Source organism: Danio rerio, chromosome 23 (genome assembly GCF_052040795.2).
Source record: "Danio rerio strain M-AB ecotype USA chromosome 23, GRCz13ab, whole genome shotgun sequence".
NCBI classification, from domain to species: domain Eukaryota; kingdom Metazoa; phylum Chordata; class Actinopteri; order Cypriniformes; family Danionidae; genus Danio; species Danio rerio.
The window spans coordinates 32,867,476-32,888,231 of record NC_141043.1 but is presented as its reverse complement, the minus strand read 5'-3'; the positions used below and the strand labels follow the sequence as shown (position 1 = coordinate 32,888,231).

The following is a 20,756-nucleotide window of genomic DNA, read 5'->3' as shown; positions in this document are numbered from 1 at the left end:
ATATTTTGATTAGCAATGTTTACAGTACAAATATTTGAATATTTGGAGAAAAAAAACATTACAGAAAGACGTCAATGAAAGGCTGCATTTATTTAATCCAGAATACAAGAAAAATGTGCATTTATTTCAATGTAATCACTCATTAACACGTGAAAATTTTTAAATGAAATTCGTTTTTGTGATCAGAGCTAAATAGCATCAAGTATTATTAGTCGAGTCTTATTATCGATCAAATATGCTGACTTAATGCTGTTTTATATTCAATTATTGATGCACTTTGTTATCAATGTTGAAAATAATTACTGCTTCCCGTTTTTGTAAAAACCATGATACATAATGCGATAAAAAAGGTTCACCATCATATATGTAAAATAAAATATTTATAAAAATATATTTTAAATTAAAAAATAAATGTTTTATTGCGACATTTGATAACTTTAATGTGTCCTTGAATTAACGTTTTTAAGAGAAAACAAAAATGATAATGTAACAGCAGAATTCAGTGTTCAATCATATTTAATTACATTAAAAGAACATTTTTTTAAACTTGAAATAAAGCAAATATACAGACTTAGCTGAATAGAGAAAGAAAACAAAAACTAAAGCCTGTGTTGAACTATGGGAAGCATTATCCATAATCATCAGGAATGCTGTTACTTAGGTTTGTTTTGAGAAGCTTCTTAAAACACATCTTTTTAGCAAAGCATTTGTGATCATCACTGTCACTTTTATTCAATTTGTAACATTTTGCTTATTTGTCGTACTTTATTGCGGTGTGACTTCTGGCTTCTTGCATAAAATCCCAGTAAGCTAGTAGTTCTCAGAATTTTTTATTTGTTATTGTATATTTTGTAACACTTCTGAGTTTAAAAAAAGCCTCATAAATAAAATGTGTTAATATTATTATTATAATTAACACAAATACAGCAGTATGATTGGAGGTGATTTGCTACAACCTAGTGGTGAGAAGAATAACAGCTAAAAAAGATTGTTTCAAATAAATGTATGCTCTTACAGGGTTTCAAGTCAAATTTAAGACATTTTAAAGATCATTATCTTTAGATCAATAAAAATTAAGACTTACACAAGGCTAAATGCTAAGGATTATTTTTAATGGCTCAGTTAAAATGTCTAAACCATTCAAAACAAATGTTATGGTGAGGAAGTGACATTAATAAATAATCTTTTGGTATTTTATTGAGATGGAATGTTAGTGATTGGAAAGGTGTTACATGGACACAGAAAAATTAAGACCCGTTTAAAATGATTTAAGACATACAAAACAATATTTTTGCGAATTTAAGATATTTTTAAGGACTAAAATTTTGTTTTAAATTTAAGACATTAAGATTTTTTTTAAAAACCCTTCAGATACCCTGTCTTTAAACAATACACAACACATACATAAGTGGTAAGGTGTTTTATTACAGTAACAATCACTGTACGCTCATTCAAATGATTGTATAGGACTGAAACAGTAAGTAGTCCACTAAATTGTATTATGAAAAGACAAGTCAAAAATATTAAAGTTACAGATTCATCTCATTTAGACCGACCCACTCTGACATAGATTTTGGGCACTGTGCATCCCTCTGGGGCTTTCTTCAGTCCAGCTCGTCTAAGAATTCTCTCAAGATCTTTCTCAAATCTTTCCTGTAAAAAAATAAGATAGCATACATTTATTTACAGCACTTATTTATTATTATACTTTTTTAAGAGGGATTTGATTAAGCATAAAACAACATATTAAGGTTGTATTGCCTGTTTATTCTTCCTCCTGGCGTCCCTCACTCTCTTCCTCAGAAACTTGGTCCGTTTTTGCAGCTTCTTGTATTTGTGCCTGTTCATCTTCCTCCGTCGGATATCCAAAACGTTCTTGCAATTCAGTGGTGTTACATGTTCTCCATCCTCTAGTAATGGTACAGAACTTGAGGGCAGAACCATGGATTTTCCTACAATCTCCCCTTCGTCCAGAGGTGGTGAAACGTCCAGCAGTGGAGGTAGAGAGTAGCGCAGGGAAAGCCAGCTTTCTAAGGGTGAAACTGATAGTTTGCGGGGCACAAGTACCTCCTCTAACTCAGGTTCAAGAGGAGTCCATAGTTTGGGTGGAAGTGTGTTGTCAGCAGCAGAAGTGAAGCACCTGTTTGTATGGTGAAGTGCTCTAAAAGGGGTGAAATGACAGTGTTGCACAGCACTGGTTAATACCTGGCTCTGTGTCTGCAATGGGCCTGGAAGAGACAAAAAAGGCACATTGTACAAGAGCAATTCCAGCGTTATGGATGTGACATTTATGAGGAAAAAGCTTCATTATGGATGTGACAGAAGAAATTGTGTGACTTTGGTAAATCAAATATAATTGTTTGAAAACACTGACAGAGATATTTTGAGTACGTTACTGTACTATACAAGCCTACAAATAAATGAGAAAGGGTTTCACTATTTTGATGAAAATTGTGTATTTTTCAGGGCAAGGTTGACAGTTCCATAGAATTAATCAACATCATTATTAGATCAACATCTCTGGCATTAACAGAAATTATTAAGGAAATGTCTAATAAGATAGATAAAAATTGAGAAAGTAGTTCTTAGGAATTTTTTGAAGCCATTGAAAACAAGAAATCATAATATACTGGTAAATAAATTTGAAAGGTATGGTATTCGAGGAGTTTGTTGACACTGGCAACCATTAATCTTTATTCCTGAATGTAAATTGTGGCATACCACAAGGTTCAGTTTTAGGTCCAATTCTGTTTATAATTTACCTTAATATAAACATAAAGTTTATTTTATTTGAAGATAATACAAGTATATTTTGCTTTGGGGATAATTTACCAAAACTTGTGGAGTTGATTAAAACAGAAGTTAATAAATTGAAATTGTGGTTTGACGTAAACAAATTGTCATTAAATACAAGTAAAACAAAAAATATGTTAATTGGGAAATTAAAAATGTAGTCATAATATCGATTTAAAAATTGATAACGAAGTTATCTTGAAGTTTCTTGGTGTTGTATTGGATTATAAAATTAGTTGGAAACAGCAAATAAATAATGTGATATCAAAATTAGTCAAAACTGCAGCAATAGTGTATAAAGAAAGATTTATCCTCTACTGTAAATCAATGTATGTATTATATAACACACTTATGTTGCCATTGACGGAGAAATTGTAATCTTGTCTCCAATAGTGTGCAGTGAACATATATTTGTATGTTAAGGATTTGATCTTCTCTCTAATAGTGTGCAGTGAACATATATTGGGTAAAGTGTGCAGTGAATATGCAGTAAATATCTCCAATTGTGTGCAAGTGTGCAAGTAAACATATATTGTTTAACATATGCAATGAACATGTTATTCTGTATAATCATATTAATATGTGTACAAATAAGTGTGAAGTGAATGTATAACAGTAAGAGCAAGCCTAGTAGTTAGCTGAGTACATGTAAACTTTAAACCAGCACCTAAAGGGCAAACAGCCAAGAATATACCTGAGTTCAAAAGGCACAGCCAAAAATATAGCAGGTTCACAGCACAAGACCATATCTGTGGGAAAAGTCTGCAACACTACATGTATAAAAGCAAGACAGGGACACAGAGAGGCAGAGGTTCATGGAGAGACATTTGTTTGTCTGTTAGCCTCTCGTTTTTATTGTCTGGCAATAAATCCAACTTTTGAAATCAAGACCCACTGACTCGATTGCTGATTGAAAGAAAAGGAACCGAACACGACAAATTGGTGACCCCGACGTGATTTGGCTAGGAGCAACGGAGTGGGGACCTCGCTGGCGGAGTCTGATGCGGGCGACACAATTGCAGTGGCCACTGTGAAAAAAGGTAAGCAATTTTTTGCTTATTTAATGAAAAATTGTGTGGCTCGACGGACTCTGCTTGTGAGGGTAAAAACACTCAAAGTGCTCTTCCAAACTTAAATAATTAATACGTTTAAAAAAGGGTTTTGATTTCAGAAGAAAATGTTGCATGCAACAATCTGTGTCTTGCTTTAAGAGGGCCTTGAGGATAAAGATAAGACATTAACAACTAATTGTTACTTATATTAAAGATTTTTGAAGGAAGTAAGGATAAAATCTTAATAGATTGTGACGATTAATAAGTTAAAACAGATTAATAAAGTAGAGAGAAGCGCGCAAAGACCTCGGAGTACCCGTTCTGTTTTAATAATAATAAATATTATGATTCAGGAGGCTGGGGGAAAAAAGGCAAAAATCCTGGAAAATGCTATTTTTACTGTAGAGCAGTAGAGATTGGAAGCAGAAGTAACAGGTCACTTAGGAAAGTGTTGAAAGCCTGTGTGTGTTGGGCTCTGTGTCCGTGAGATTGCGGTATTGAATAAGGTTAATACATGAACCCCATAGGATAAGGGGGGTAGAAAAGTAAATGCTTTAAAAAGTGTGTGATAAAATATTTTATGAACCCCATAGGATAAGGGGGGTAGAGGAGTGAATGTTTTTAGAAGTGTGTATGCAATAAAGCATTGAAGTGAATGAATGTTTGAAGAAAGAATTGTGAATAAAAATTGAGGAAAGACTTGGGAAAACTAAGTAGAATAAATGGAAAAGTTAACTAGTTAAAACAAAAAAGTAATAATAATAATAATAATTAGGCTTGTGCTGCAGCAATTAAAATTTAAAATAAAAGTGAGGGTAAAACAATAATAATAAAATAAAAATAAATATAAAAATTAAATAAATAAATTAACAATCAAAATAAATAAATAAATAAATAAACATAACATGACTAAAATAAATAAAGGATAAAATAGAAGGATAAAAAATTAATATTGATTACTGTTTAAACAAGAAAAAAAAGAAGTCACAATAATAAAAACTCAATAAATAAATAAAAATAATAATAATAAAAAAAATAATAATAAATAGAAAATAAAAATTAATTAGACGTACAAATTATATAAAATTTAAACTACTTATTTAAAGAATAAATAAACAAATAAGTAAAAAGAAAAAAATAATACTACTAATAAATAATAATAATAAATAAAAAAAAATATATAAATAAATAAAAATAAATAAATAAATAAAATTTAGATACCAAACAAGTGGAAAAAGAAAATTGATTAAAGTCAAATACAAATAATAAAAACAAAGTTTTAATTATAATAATAATAAAAATAATTATAATAATAAGAAGAACAACAATCAAGTGATAAAACGAATAAATAAAAAATAACAAAATAAAGACACATAATAGTTTACAAATAAAGAAGATAGCAATGGCAAGCTCTCCAGTAGAAATACTAGGATCAAAGTATCCATTGTGTAAAGAGCTTATTGATAAATATTCAAAAAAGTGGCAACTTAGAACTAAAAATATGATGACAATCTGGCCACAAGGTGGAACTTTTGATGTAGCATTATGTGAAGAAATGGATACTCTAATAAAAAATTATAAAAGAAAAGGTAGTAGCAGAAGGAGACAAAAACGAGATGAAAAAAGAGCAAAAGAGAGAGAAGTGTTAAACATGTTCAAAAAAGAAGGAGAAGATAATTTAAGAAATATTAAAAAGGCAAGAAAAATGCTGAAAGAGGCTGACAAAGAAACCACTGCTAAAGAGCAAATGTTTAATAGCCCTCCACCTTATTTACAAGCTGAAGGGCAATTCCCTATGCTTAAAGGGCTCATGGAGGTGTCAGGAGAACTTAAAATGGAAGGAGAGATGGAAATGGAGGAAAAACAATTAGGGGCAAGCATAAAATCAAAACGATCAGCAAATAAGCAAAATAAAGGGGCATATGCACCCTTGGATTGTTATAAACAGGCCCGTGAAGCATTAGAACAAATGAATAAACAGTGTGAGGACAAATTAGACTATAGGGAGCCAAAAGAGCAGACAAAATCATATAATAAGGAAAGGGGAGCATGGGGTGGAATTAAAGATATTGACGTGGGAAGTACAATTGGAGAAACTGAAAAACTGTTAAAAGACACATATGACAAAGTAAAACAAAAAAGGAGATTGTTATTCAGTTCAGATGAGGAAGAAGATTGGGAGGAGTCAATACTTGATACAGGAAACTGGGAAAGGGGGAACAGGCTTAGGCCATTTAAACAATGCCCAATTTTAATAAAAGGTGCACAAGCACAGTATGTCCCTTGGCCTACATTGGATTTGGAGGGTTTGATTGCTAGGCTCCCAAACATCCATGAGGGGGCAGCAAAGTGGATAAGGGTATTTGAAGAGGAATCAGTTGGAAAATTGATTTCTTTGGGAGACATTAAATCTCTTCTTGCAAAGACTGTAGGAGGAGCAAAGATGGATGAAATCCTTCACGCTTCTAACCTTGACAGGGCTGTGAACTCTCAACAGATGGATGGGACTATTTTTGATGCCTTCCGTCCAGCAGTGTGGCAGGCACTGCGTGCAGAGTATCCACTAAGACTGGACCCTAATATGTTAAGAGGTGATCAGTTGGGGGAAACAGAGAATCCAATAACGTATGTTCAGAGACATTCACGACAATGGAAACATGACACTGAAATTGATCCTGAAAGAGACCCTATAATGGCTACATTGTTTCGACAAGCCATAATTGACTCTATGCCTTCCTCAGTGAAGAGCAGGTTAGAAGATGTGGTGGGGTTAAACTCTAAATCTCACAAAGAGTTTTGTGATTATGTGGCACATGCAGTTGAGCAGTACAGGAAAAATGAACAAAAACTCAAAAAGCAAGAAAGTGAGCTGCAAAGAAAATTAGCTCAATTGCAACTTGATGAACTGACTAAAAAGAACAAGAAAAAGATCCAAGCTCTTGTAGAGACAGAGGAGGGGGAACCACTAACAATGATGGCTCCAGTTACAGCTCCAGCACCAGCTATGCAGTCTGCCTCACAAGCTAAACATCCAGCTAATACCCAAATGACTCCACCCATAATAAACATTTATACCCAACAGCCAGCAGCCGCGACCTGGAGAAAAAGACCCAGAGAGCAAAGAGGGAATGGCAAAGCCTATGTGACACCTACAGGCATGTGTTGGGGTTGCGGATTATCAGGACACACCAAAAAAGACTGTCCCACCAATCCATGGGAGCAGTTTCCTCGGGGTGGAAGGGAGGTAACTTGGCATCAAACATATCCAAATCCTAACCAAGGTCCAGTTAATCCTTGGAGAGGACCCAATAAGGGATATTGAAGATGCCCAGAGAATCCTATAGGGGATAATCAGCTTCCAATGTTAACAACTAATGCTAACGAAGAACCTATGCTACCAATTAAAATAGAGGGAAAAACAATACCAATGCTCCTTGATACTGGAGCTGTTTACACTTCTGTTAATTCAAATTATGCGTCACATCTTCCCCTGTCTGGTAAATATGCAAAGACAATAGGATTCTCGGGAAAAGTTCAATTAATTCCAATGACTACTCCAGTTTGTATCCAAACTAAAAATCAAAGTGTGACGCTACCCATTCTAGTATCAAGTCAAACTCCTGTCAATTTGCTAGGAAGAGATGCATTATGTAAATTAGGACTACATATTTGGTGTACTTCAGATGGAGTGTATATAGATGCAAAAGGAATTGAAAATCAAATGGTAATTACCGAACCAAAAGCTAATGTGTATTGGATAGGACAAATAGAAAATGATGTAAAACAAACAATAAATAAATGGGGAAAATACATTGAAGCACAAATTGATGAAGCACAGATACCAAAATCAGGTTTCCATTGCACAATGGTTTATGATTCTGAAAGAAATCCAGACATAGAACAGCAATGGCAGAAAGAGACAGAAGGGCAAAAAATTGAAATGATCTCACAACACATCATATTAGGTAAGCAAGGAGCAGCTCTAACCATAGTAAAAAATAAATTTGCTGAAAAATGGTTTAATGTTACAGATTCAGTTCCACATATAGCTATATATGTTGGAAATAACTGGAAAACAAAAGATTTGGGACAAATGGTAAAAAAGGCAGAACAGAGCAAATGGGTATCAACAGAAAATCCACTAATCTTTCAGTCAGATGATGAAAATTATATCAAAATTGTGTGTACAACCAATTTGATGGGAATTCCCCAAGAAGTTATTATCGGACAAGACAAAATAACACAAATGAGTACAACATCAGAATTAATAAATGACTTAGAAACTGAAATGTTTAAAGAAATGGAATGCCAAGTGCCACCAGAATTATGGTCTTTATATGATAATGATGTTGGCTTGATAAAATCAGCAAATCCAGTAAGAGTTCAAATTAAACCAAATACCCAACTGCCCAGAAAAGCACAATATCCATTGCGGCCTGAGGCAGAATTAGGAATCAAAAACACTATTGAGGGTTTATTAAAAGCAGGTGTATTAGAAGAAACAACCAGTTATTGTAACACTCCGATAATGCCTGTAATTAAAGCAGATAAAAACAGATGGCGTCTGGTTCATGATTTAAGGGCAATTAATGACATTGTAGAGGATTTTCCAGCTGAAGTTCCTAACCCACATACACTCTTGACAAATGTCCCTCCTAATGCTAAATATTTCACAGTGATTGACCTTTGTTCAGCCTATTTCAGTGTGCCATTAGCAAAAGAAAGTAGGTACTTGTTTGCTTTCACATATGGGGGTAAACAATATACTTACACCAGAATGCCCCAGGGGTTCAAGCATTCGCCACATGTATTCAACCAAATTCTTAAAGAAGATTTGGAGGATCTTGTAATGGACAGTACTCTGTTACAATATGTAGATGACTTAATCATCTGCTCTCCTTCATTAGAACAATGTCATAAAGATTCAATTAAAGTCCTCACTAAGTTGGCACAAGGAGGTCATAAAGTATCTAAAAACAAAATGCAGTACTGTCAACCTCAGGTTGAATATTTGGGACGATTGATTGCCTTTGGTACACGAGCTATAGCTCCAGCTCAGTTGGAAGGAATAAGTAAAACACCATTACCCCAAACAGTAGGACAAATGATGACTTTTTTAGGAATGACAGGTTTTAGTTCAGACTGGGTAGAGGACTATGCAATAAAAACAGCACCACTAAGAGAGCTTATGAAACAAGCAGGATTACAAAACTTAAAAAACTCATTAACATGGAATACAGATGCAAGGATAGCATTTGAAAACAATAAAAAAAGAATTACAAAAAACACCAGCATTAGGAAATCCTGATTACTCTAAAGAATTTTCTTTGTATGTAGCAAATAGAATGGATGGTTACGCATCAGCTGTACTAATGCAAGAAACTTGTAGCGGAAGAAAAAAGCAGCCTATAGCATACTATAGCACTAAACTTGATAATACAGCTCAAGGTTTTCCACCATGCTATCAACAAGGTCTCGCAGCAATTCATTATGCTTATGAAAAAGCATCATCAATAACCATGGGTTATCCAGTCACAATTTATACTCACCATAAAACTGTAGAGTTAATAGAACAAGGAAAATTTGTTTTAACTCAAGCTCGCATTTTAGCTTATTCAACTCTATTAACATATCCAGATGTAACTATTAAGCGATGTAAAACAGTTAATCCAGCTGAATTAATTCCATTAGCATTTGAAGGAGAACCACACGACTGTGTGGCAAATTCATTAACATTTACTAGATTAAGACCAGATCTTGAATCTATACCCCTTCCTGAGGCAGAAGTAACTTATTTTGTAGATGGTTCAAGTTTTAGGGACCATTTAGGAATCCATACAGGATATGCAGTAGTCAAAAAAGAGAAGGAAGAATTTGTATCAGTAATATCTCATCATTGTGTTCAACCATGCTCTGCTCAATTAGCAGAATTAAAAGCGCTTACTACTGCTTGCCAATTAGCAAAGGGACTTACTGCAAATATTTATACAGATTCAGCATATGCACATGGTGTATGTCACTTATTCGGAGCAGTATGGAAACAACGAGGCTTTAAGAAAACTGATGGGTCTCCTATCCAACATGCAGAACAAATAAGTGAATTAATTTCAGCAATGATGCAACCAAAACGATTGGCAATAATAAAGTGTCAAGCACATAAAAAAGGAAATGACTTTGTCATAAAAGGAAATAACATGGCAGATTTAGAAGCTAAAAAAGCATCAGGGTGTGAAGTAGCAGTTCTAACCCCAGTAGTGCTAATAGAGCCACAACCTCAATTAGATGATATTGTACGAATACAACAACAAGCAGGTCCCTATGAACAATCAATGTGGCATCAAAGGGGGGCTAAAAAAGACTCACACGATATTTGGCGTACACATGAAGGGCAAATTGTTGCACCAACAGCACTTCTAAATATTTTAATATCAGATGCACATGGTTTTGATCACTGTGCAAAAGGAGAAGTAATAAAAAAAATCAAACAACAAGGATATTGGTCTCCTTATTTACATGCAATGGTTGGTGAGTTTTTGTCCTCATGTGAAATTTGCGCTAAATATAATGTGAGAAAAGGAACAGCAACACCTATAGGCCATATACCAGTACCTGAAGGACCATTTAAACATTTGGTAATGGATTACGTAGATATGATAAAACGAGTCCAAGGCAAAAGATACATGCTTGTGATAATTGATAGGTTCAGTAGGTGGGTGGAAGCAGTACCATCAGCAGATCTGGGAGCAGGAACAGTTATTAAATTTTTAACTAGGGAAGTAATACCTAGATTTGGAATACCATCAGAAATTAGTTCAGATAATGGATCAGCATTTGTCCAAAAAACTTTCAAACAAGTATTACAACATTTAAGAATAAAGCAAAGACTAGGATGTATTTATCATCCACAATCACAAGGAATTGTTGAAAGAGTCAATGGAACCTTAAAAGCTAAACTTAACAAAATCTGTGCCAGTACTAAACTTAACTGGGTGGATGCTTTGCCTCTTGCTTTAATGAGTTACCGCATGCAAACTAATAGAAACACACATCTAACACCGCATGAAATGCTAACAGGCCGGCCTATGCCTGCACCTTTTTGTAGAGGGCCCTATAAAGGACCACCACTAGAACAATTACAAATGGAATTAAAATCATATATGAAGAAACTAACTGCAATACACAAAGCTATTTATGTCCAGGAAACCAGGCGACAGCCACCTGAGAAGGGAGAAACGCCAGGACCGGTGGTGCCAGGTGATCAGGTGTATCTAAAGGTGTTCCGGAGAAAGTGGAATGAGCCAAGACGGGAAGGACCATATCGAGTTGTGAGAGCCACCCCAACTTCAATTCAAGTGGAGGGGAGTACAACGTGGTACCATCTAAACCACTGCACGAGGGTTCCAAAGGAGAAAGTGACAGCAGGAGACCACCAGCGGGAAACTGCCAGCCCAGAAAAGCCCACAGCAGAGAGTGATGGTGAGCAAAATGTGGCAGAGAATGATGAATAAAACTATTAGACAAGTGACTATGATAATATGTCTAAGCATCATATACATGCCACAAAATCAAGCCACTAGAAACAATATAACTCAAAATCCAACCACTCTCAATGACGACCTCCAACTTATGAGAAACATCTCAGATACAGGAAGCATAACTCAAAGGCCCAATTACACTTCCATGCGGACCACACTGCAGTCACTAAGGAATGAAAGTAGTAGTGCCAATACAAGTGAACTGCCACTAGAAGAATATGGAAAACAGCGAAGGGATGTTGATAACTTGTACGTCATTCACGAGGAACACACAGAACTAGACATACTTTTGGAAACAGCACAGAGTAATCAATGGTTTCAATGGGCTTCTTTCACAGCATCAGAAATTAGCAAAGAGAACTGCCTTTTCTGTACAAAAACTCCAATGAGTCAAGTGGTTGTGGTCCCAAATCCTTTCACTTATGAACATTGTGCTGAATTTAACAGAGATTTCTGTCATATGGAACAAGACTTGAGACTTTTCTGTCCAGCTGAATGTTTGGGTTACTTAAGCCACTCAACACTAAAAACTTTATTTAGACATGTTGGACGTTTGAAATCTAAATGTAGAAGCTTTGGCATTAATGAAAATTTAAAAGTGAAAAATATTCAAGTAGAAATTCCTCTATGGTTTTCTATTGATTACACAAAAGAATATGAATGTTTTGTTAAACCTTCAGGAGTAGTAGATGTTGGCAAATTTAAAGGAAAATGTAGTGTAATTTGGAATCTTGATCCACAAAAAACTCTTAGAAATTATGACGATCCACCATTTGCGTCATCATTTCGAGCAACAGGAACAAAACATGGAAAGATAATAGAGCCAGCAAAAAATTGTGAAAATCAAACTATAGCTTTACCTGATATAGATAGATATAAGGATCAAACGCTAGCACTAGCAGACTTCTTTTGGATGTGTGGGAATAGAAAGCTGTTACCTTCTTTACCCTTAGGATGGACTGGTACCTGTACTAGAGTACGTATAATACAAGAAATACAAGTTATAAATTGGGATACTGAATCTACAATAGGTGAAAGTGACACAATTAATTATAGAGTTAAAAGAAGTTATAAACCAGACCCTACAGTATACATAGATTCCATAGGTCAGCCACGAGGTATACCAGATCAATTCAAAGCAAGAAATGAGGTTAAATCAGGAATTGAATCAATACTTATTTGGATATCACAAAACAAAAACACAGAATGGATAAATTACATTTACTACAACCAACAAAGATTTATTAATCACACAAATGAAGCATTAATGTCATTGGGGGAACAATTAGATGCAACTAGTAGAATGACATGGCAAAATAGATTAGCGCTTAATTGGATGTTAGCGGATAAATCGGGCGTATGTGTGCTCTTTGGCGACCAGTGTTGCACTTATATACCAAATAATACAGCGCCAGAAGGTACGTTTACAAAAGCTATGACAAAACTCAAAGAATTACAGGTAGAGATGGCTACAAATGCGGGGAGAGATGAAAAAATGTGGGACTGGTTTGATCTGAAACTAGGAGCATGGGGAGCCTGGCTAGCTAAAATGGGAATGTTTTTAGGTGTGGCAATATTAATAGGAGCATTATTATTTTGTTGTGTACTGCCATTATTAAAATCATTAATTGTCAAAGCTTCAACAAAGCAAATGGAAATGCTACAATATCACGGACGTGGGAAAATGATGCTTGTAAATGACCATTATGGACAGTCTGGGCACTGGGCAGATCAACTTAAATGGCAAACTCAAATATCAACAAGTTCTGAAGAGTCTGAAAGCTCAGACGAAGAAAAGGAATACAAATGATTCATACCCTGGGTGTAAGTGCTAGAACCTCTACCCCAAGGGAAGCCCTCAACGATGCGCAAAGTATCTGGGCTGAAGAGGAACACGTTGTGATGGGCAACTACTTTTGATGTTTGTGATTATTGTGTGAGATATATTATGTGTGTAAAAGATTAATGATAACAATATCTATATATAGTATTGTATTCTACATAACTGTGACACCCACAGGCAAGTGCTGAACCAATTGCACGCTCATGCTTTAAACACTATTTTCTATGAAACAGAAAAAACAGAGGAAGAAGTCTTTTACTATCCCTATGTCAACAGTAGGGGTAGATGTTTGGCTTCTACTTCTGCCACAGTGCGGTAGCATAATCTGGTCAATTGGTAACTATTATGTGGCTAATATCAGTCACTAGATAGTGGTAACTAAGGGAACCGGATTGTGAAATTGCACTATGGGTAAAAAACAATAATATTAAGACTTCAGAAAAAGTCTTAAGAGGAGGGAATATGACGGAGAAATTGTAATCTTGTCTCCAATAGTGTGCAGTGAACATATATTTGTATGTTAAGGATTTGATCTTCTCTCTAATAGTGTGCAGTGAACATATATTGGGTAAAGTGTGCAGTGAATATGCAGTAAATATCTCCAATTGTGTGCAAGTGTGCAAGTAAACATATATTGTTTAACATATGCAATGAACATGTTATTCTGTATAATCATATTAATATGTGTACAAATAAGTGTGAAGTGAATGTATAACAGTAAGAGCAAGCCTAGTAGTTAGCTGAGTACATGTAAACTTTAAACCAGCACCTAAAGGGCAAACAGCCAAGAATATACCTGAGTTCAAAAGGCACAGCCAAAAATATAGCAGGTTCACAGCACAAGACCATATCTGTGGGAAAAGTCTGCAACACTACATGTATAAAAGCAAGACAGGGACACAGAGAGGCAGAGGTTCATGGAGAGACATTTGTTTGTCTGTTAGCCTCTCGTTTTTATTGTCTGGCAATAAATCCAACTTTTGAAATCAAGACCCACTGACTCGATTGCTGATTGAAAGAAAAGGAACCGAACACGACAAATATACGAGTTACTGTGTTAAAATCTAGGGGAATAAATTTAAGTCTAACTTACAACCCTTATGTACAATACAGAAGAAAGTAATTAGAATTATAAAAAATGTGGAGAATTTGGAGCATACAAATCCTTTATTTTTTAAATTGAAGATACTTGAGTTCAATTATTGGGTTAAATGTAAAACAGCACATTTTATGTTTTATGAATAAACTACTTCCAAAAAAAATGGTATGCATTTCGGAAGAAAGACAAGGAGGATATAGCCTGAGAGAAAAACTAAATCTTATGAGGTTGAAAACAAGGAAAACTTTTAAAAATGTGTGTATGGCTATATGTGGTGTGAAATTATGGAACAGATTCTCAAACAATGTCAGGATATTAATTAATTGAAAAAGCTGTATGAATATACATATACATATATATATATATATATATACATATATATATATATATATATATATATATATATATATATATATATATATATATATATATATATATATATATAATTAACATATAACATATAATTTGTCAAAAATGCCAAAAGGATAAAATATGTCTCATGTTAAGCTCATATGTGTCATGTAAAAACAAGAGACAAGTAAAAGAAGAAATAAGTTGAACTAATTGATGAATGATGTGTGTGGAAAATAATAAGCTTTATCCTGCTCTATTTTGACCATGTTGAAATGTATTTTGTTGAACTGTTTTGTGTATAATTTTTGATTGAAATAAATAAATCAAATCAATGCTATGAGCTTACTGGACACTTTGGAAAGCAGGTTCAGTCGTGAAACCACTCTCGGAAGAAACATGGTTGACAGTCCTTTAGCCGTTGATAACCATCAAGAAAATATCATCATGTGCTAAAAAATACACAACATAAACAGTTGTTTAGCTCAAACATGGCATTTCCTTAAAAGTTTCACAGAGAAAAATGTTAATTATTTCATGTTTTACTCACCCTTTACTTGCTCCAAACCCGTTTTGATTTTCTTCTGTTGAACACAAAAGAATATAACAAGAATAAAAGAAAGCTGGAAACCAGCAACCATTGACTTTCACAGCATAATTTTCATATTAGAGTGAACTCTCTCTTTAATGAATACAAGACATCCATGAACTAGTGAATAACAAATTTTACATGTATTTAACAATATGAAAGTCACTTCTAAATATTTTACAAAACATACACTGAATTATTTGTGGCAGCTCCCATAATATAAAAAATAACCACCATAAATGGATTCTCCAAAGGGATTTGACTTTATTGAATAAACATGGGCTGCATTCAAAAGCTCTAAAATGCAGTAATCTAAAGTAGGAAGGTATCAAGGCACATCTGAATACAAATACTGCTTGACTTTCTTTCTTCTTCCTCTAGTCAAATAATGAAGACAGCACAGAAGTGTGCTTTATTGTCCCATAATCCTGTGTGAATGTGTATTTCATTTTGTCTCAAAGTGCTGTCTCAATGTGTCTTTTTTTACATTTACATTTACATTGTTTACATTTTGTCTCAAAGTGCTGCTAGCATGTCTTTTTGTCTACTAATGAAATATTTGTTTCTGACCAAAAATTTTCACTTTTGATGACATTTCTAGTAACATTAGTATTGCTGGAATAAGCAAATACTCCCAAAAAGGGTATGACCAAAGCTCTATTTATTTTGTTGTACATGATTAAATCATTATGCACATTAAATCGTTTCAGCATTGATATCGAAATGTGCCCGTCTGAAGTAGACGCATCGCAGGATCTACAATGTCAAATTGGGATTTTCCACAGTTGAAAACATATGATTTGTGGATTCACTGCAAAATTTTACTAAAGTTAACAAACATGTTTATCATTTGCATTTGTTTTTAAGGTCTGTGAGCACTTTAAGCCAGTTTAAAACATTCAGGCAAGAAATTATAATGCTTTTAACTTAAAGAAGGAATTATTGCATTCATCCAATGTTCACTATGCACTGATATTTTACATTTGTTTATTGTTATGTTGCCTGCTAGACTCCCAGAAAAACATAAAATTATGTGCATTTTATTTGCATCTTTGTTCCACTGTATTTATCACAATGCTAGTGATTTGGTTAAATTTATTTTATGCAGATGCACTAAACTACAAATTCATCATCGTAGAAAACGTAAAAATCGTGCTGGATAAGTTAGCAGTTCACTCCACTGTGGCGACCCCGGATTAATAAAGGGACTAAGCCAAAAAAAATTAATTAATTAATTTCTAATCAAGCAAATTTCTCTCTAATTAGACAGACATGAGGTCAGAAAGACAGGCAGACTATTCATTTGTAGATATGAATTACTAGTAACACAAAGAAATTAACATTTACACATTAAAATGAAAAGCACAAGCCCAAAGAATGAATCAGCCAAAGCAGCAAAATTGACATTTAACATTAGCCTCAAGACACAATATTACCAAAACTAATTCAATCAATTAATGTAAGCATACTGACATCAACATCACAGAATATTCTGCATCAGACAACACTGAATGTCTTTCACCCAAACCAGCATTAGCTGCAAGCTTTCGTAACGTTAGCTTCACATGATAACCGTTAGCATTGCTTGAAAATCACATGTATGTGAGCAAAAAACCCTAATAAATTAACAGATATTATATCATATAAGAATAATTCACCAATTCTGGTGACTGTCTTCAAATAAATCGATCAGAATACATACCTCGCCGGTCCAAAATTGTTCAATGTGACTCAATCTACTTCCGGTCCATTGAATGTGTAGGTTCCCCTTCCAACAGATTTAACCTTGAAAGGTTCCGAGCGCCAGATCTTTATACAGTCAAATGGCTTTTGCTCAGCAAATTGAATCTAAAAAGGCGTTAGATTTGACTCGCGTTTGTTTATGAGTCGTCAGTTTGTTTAAAATCAACAAAACGTACATGTCATCAAATAAATCTACGTAGGACCAAAGAACATATATTCTAAGCTCTTTGGTTGGACAAATGATTATTGCTCTAATATTAAAATATCGGAATATCCATAGTAAATTTACAAACAGAAATGTTTTATAAAACAACAGGGTAAAAAACATATCTACATTTCTTTTTTTTTCCACGTCAATTTTGCAAGTTTCTCCTAAAGGTGGCGCTGTTTCTTAATTTGTTTACTTTATTTATTATTTCGTTCTGTAATGTTATGCAAGTTTGCAAATTTATGAAGTGATTAAAACTACTGTTGAACTGATACCATGTTTATTATCTCTGTTATAAGTGACACATTTAAGCTATATTAACTCATGCCAAATCTACACAATGAATATACATCTGTATTAGTTCAAATAATTGTAAAATAAATTAATTAAATCATTATTAGTGAGCATAACAAACAATGTCTTTTAAAATATTGCTGTATGTCCAAGACCATTAATCAACAATTAATCAGTTTGTCACTTAATCAATGTTTTTTGGGGGGAGGGGTAATATTATATACAGTTGAAGTCAGAATTATTAGCCCCGCTGAATTATTAGCCCCTCTGTTTTTTTTTTTTTACCCAATTTTGCTTAACAGAGAGCAGATTTTTTTCAACACATTTCTAAACCTAATTGTTTTAATAACTCATTTCTAATAACTGATTTATTTTATCTTTGCCATGATGACAGTAAATAATATTTGACTAGATATTTTTCAAGACACTTTTATACAGCTTAAAGGGACACTTAAAGGCTCAACTAGGTTATTAGGTTAACTAGGCAGGTTAGGGTAATTAGGCAAGTTATTGTATAATGATGGTTTGTTCTACACTATCTAGACCATAAAAAAGCATAAAGGGGCCAGTAATTTTGACCTTAAAATGTTTTTAAAAAAATTAAAACTTATTTTATTCTAGCCGAAATAAAACAAATAAGACTTTCTCCAGAAGAAAAAACATTATCATACATTATGTGAAAATGTCCTTTCCTCTGTTAAACATCATTTTTAAAACATTTAAAAAAGAGAAAAAAAACAAAGGGGGGCTAATAATTCTGACTTCAACTGTGTAATATAATCATGCAGCTCTATTGATAACTTCTCATCACCATTGCATACTTCCTGCTTATGCAATAAATATGTTTTGTTGCCTGTCCTGCATTTTTAGCTGATCCAAACACCGAACATGAAGGTTATGAACCACCTGAACTCACTGCCAGAATGAAAGATCCATATATTGGAGCGAGGTTATTTGATATGTCCCTGCTGAGATAAACAGCTAATAGCAATAAATAGCTAATATTAGATCCACGCTGTCTCGTCTGTGAATTTTCAAAGTTAGCATTCATCTGTGACAGAAATACATTACTTGCCAAGTCATGTTATGTAAGCTTTTGGCAAGACGGACTGTCATTAATATTCATGTGGCCAAAAAAGCATGTGACCAGCAACACCCCCAAGACTGTCATCACTGTGTAAAATTATTATATTTTTATAATACATATTCAATTGAGTAAATTTAATGGCATAGTAACACAAATAGATGGATTGTGTTTTGTTTCAGCAGTGGTGACAGATTTGCTATCTATAAAAGGTAAATAAACCTGTTATACTGGATGACTACCATAAATATTTTTTCCTGATCCTTAACAGGAAAACAAAAAATAATTCTGTTATTTTTCTAGAAAAGTTTATCATTAACCAGTGAATATCTTAAGTGCAGTAAACACAGTCTTTAGGCTTTTTTTTGCTAGCCAGCATAATTAACAGTGTCAACAAACCTCAACGACCCACTTATCAGTGCACATTTAGGTGTGTTGTTTGAATTTTCCAACAGCTCACTCCCATCACACACCCCGTCTTCTCATAGGCTGCTCAGCTTGTTGTGTCCAATGATTTTACGAGTCTGAGACCTGAACATGGTGTCACATTCATTCCATAACAACAAATACACTGCAGGAGTCTCTAATCTATTTAGACAAACTGCTTTAAGGTGACACATTTGTATTTTATATTGCATCTTGCATCATATACTTATGCTGTTTTCCATTTTTTAGTAGCTAATCAAAAAGCAGAGCATTGTTTTAATAAACAGCTATGTACTACCTACTGTATATTGGCTGCATTCAGTTGTTAATTTACTAAATGCAATTCACTGATGTTACAAATAACTTATTTTATTGATTTAAAATCAAAACAAATTTAAAAACATACATAATTAATTGGTTAATTTAGCCACTCATAAAGTTTTATGTAGGACTAATTACATTTGAAAATCACATTTAAAAACATATATGACTAATTACATTTTGCAATTTATTAATTCATTCATTTTCTTTTCAGCTTAGTCCCTTTATTAATCCGGGGTCACCACAGCGGAATGAACCGACAACTTATCCAGCAAATGTTTTAGGCAGCAGATACCATTCTAGCTGCAACCCATCTCTGGGAAACATCCACACACACTTATTTACACTCAAACACTACGGACAATTTAGCCTACCCAATTCACCTGTACCGCATGTCTTTGGACTGTAGGGGAAACCGGAGAACCCGGAGGAAACGCAGGGAGAACATGCAAATTCCACACAGAAACGCCAACTGACCCAGCCGAGGCTCGAACCAGTGACCTTCTTGCTGTGAGGCGACAGCACTACCTATTGCACTGCTGCGTCACTGATTTTGCAATTAAATTAATTACTGAAATACATTACAAATATATATACATTGATATGTTATGCATTTCTTTAGCGACATGGTGGCTCAGTGGTTAGTATTGTCACCTCACAAAATCAATTTCAAGAAACTGAATAACACAATTTAGAATACAGTAAAAGAGGACAGTTCTTTTACACAATATTCACATTAGATACACAGGATAAAGAGCAAATCAAAAAAATTGTACATTAAAACATTTTAAGAAATAATAATGCAATGAAAAAAGATAAAGATTCAAGCAGCATGAAAGATCTGATCATATTTACTCAAGAAGCACGTTTCTTATTATCAATCAATCTAACTGATTTGATTAAATGTTCTACATAGGAAGTCTATAAAGTATGGATTTTATTAAGGAACCTGTGTTTGTGAAAGTAAAATTTCCCAGAAAGTATAAGGAAGTTCACAGCGGCTTTATAAGGACTTGTTTTGTTTTTTAAAATAACAAATAACGTCCTTAAGGCGCAAATTACCACTCATGTTAACCTTGGAAAAGCAAAATAATCTTAAATCATTCCAAAACAATGATGATACATTGCATGAAACAAATGGCAAATGTCTTATTATTCTTACAAATAGTGCAAATATCAGTAACATCACAATATTTGGACAAAAGTGCATTACATGAGTAAATATTGTGCAAATTTTAAAATGCTTCTCTTTTATTTTATTAGCAATACAGAATTTATATGGTAATAATCATGTTTTTCTCCATTGAATATTAACAATTATAGAACCCCAAAAAAACTTTCCTCTAGGAATAATTGAGTTATGTGGCTGGGACAATTGACGTATGAACTTATTATTGCATTCATTACCAAGAATAGAT

The 20,756-nt window shown here is 33.8% G+C and overlaps 1 protein-coding gene and 1 long non-coding RNA gene across 3 annotated transcripts; one reads left to right on the top strand and one right to left on the bottom strand.

The window, feature by feature from the left end:
• Nucleotides 1-1,405: 1,405 nt before the first annotated feature.
• On the bottom strand, nucleotides 1,406-17,014 carry aurkaip1 (aurora kinase A interacting protein 1). Of its 2 annotated transcripts, none has more exons than XM_087304880.1 (5): nucleotides 15,750-17,014; nucleotides 15,224-15,630; nucleotides 15,023-15,125; nucleotides 1,762-2,228; nucleotides 1,406-1,653 (listed from the first exon to the last, which is right to left on the bottom strand). In XM_087304880.1, the coding sequence occupies exons 3-5, from the start codon at nucleotides 15,072-15,074 to the stop codon at nucleotides 1,543-1,545; spliced, it is 630 nt and encodes a 209-aa protein (XP_087161006.1). In that variant the 5' UTR covers nucleotides 15,075-15,125; nucleotides 15,224-15,630; nucleotides 15,750-17,014; the 3' UTR covers nucleotides 1,406-1,542.
• LOC147838239 (uncharacterized) lies at nucleotides 3,601-12,046 on the top strand. The gene is made up of 2 exons (XR_015523736.1): nucleotides 3,601-3,833; nucleotides 11,031-12,046. It is a non-coding gene; the product is annotated as an uncharacterized LOC147838239 (long non-coding RNA).
• Nucleotides 17,015-20,756: the final 3,742 nt, after the last annotated feature.

Bases quoted from the DNA above. Each gene is read 5' to 3' on its own strand.
- aurkaip1 (XM_087304880.1), bottom strand. From the start codon at position 15,074: ATGTTTCTTCCGAGAGTGGTTTCACGACTGAACCTGCTTTCCAAAGTG. The intron at 2,229-15,022 runs GTAAGCTCATAG...TGTCTCTTCCAG, and splicing joins CCTGCTTTCCAAAGTGTCCA to GCCCATTGCAGACACAGAGC. The intron at 1,654-1,761 runs GCAATACAACCT...ATTTTTTTACAG, and splicing joins CCAGGAGGAAGAATAAACAG to GAAAGATTTGAGAAAGATCT.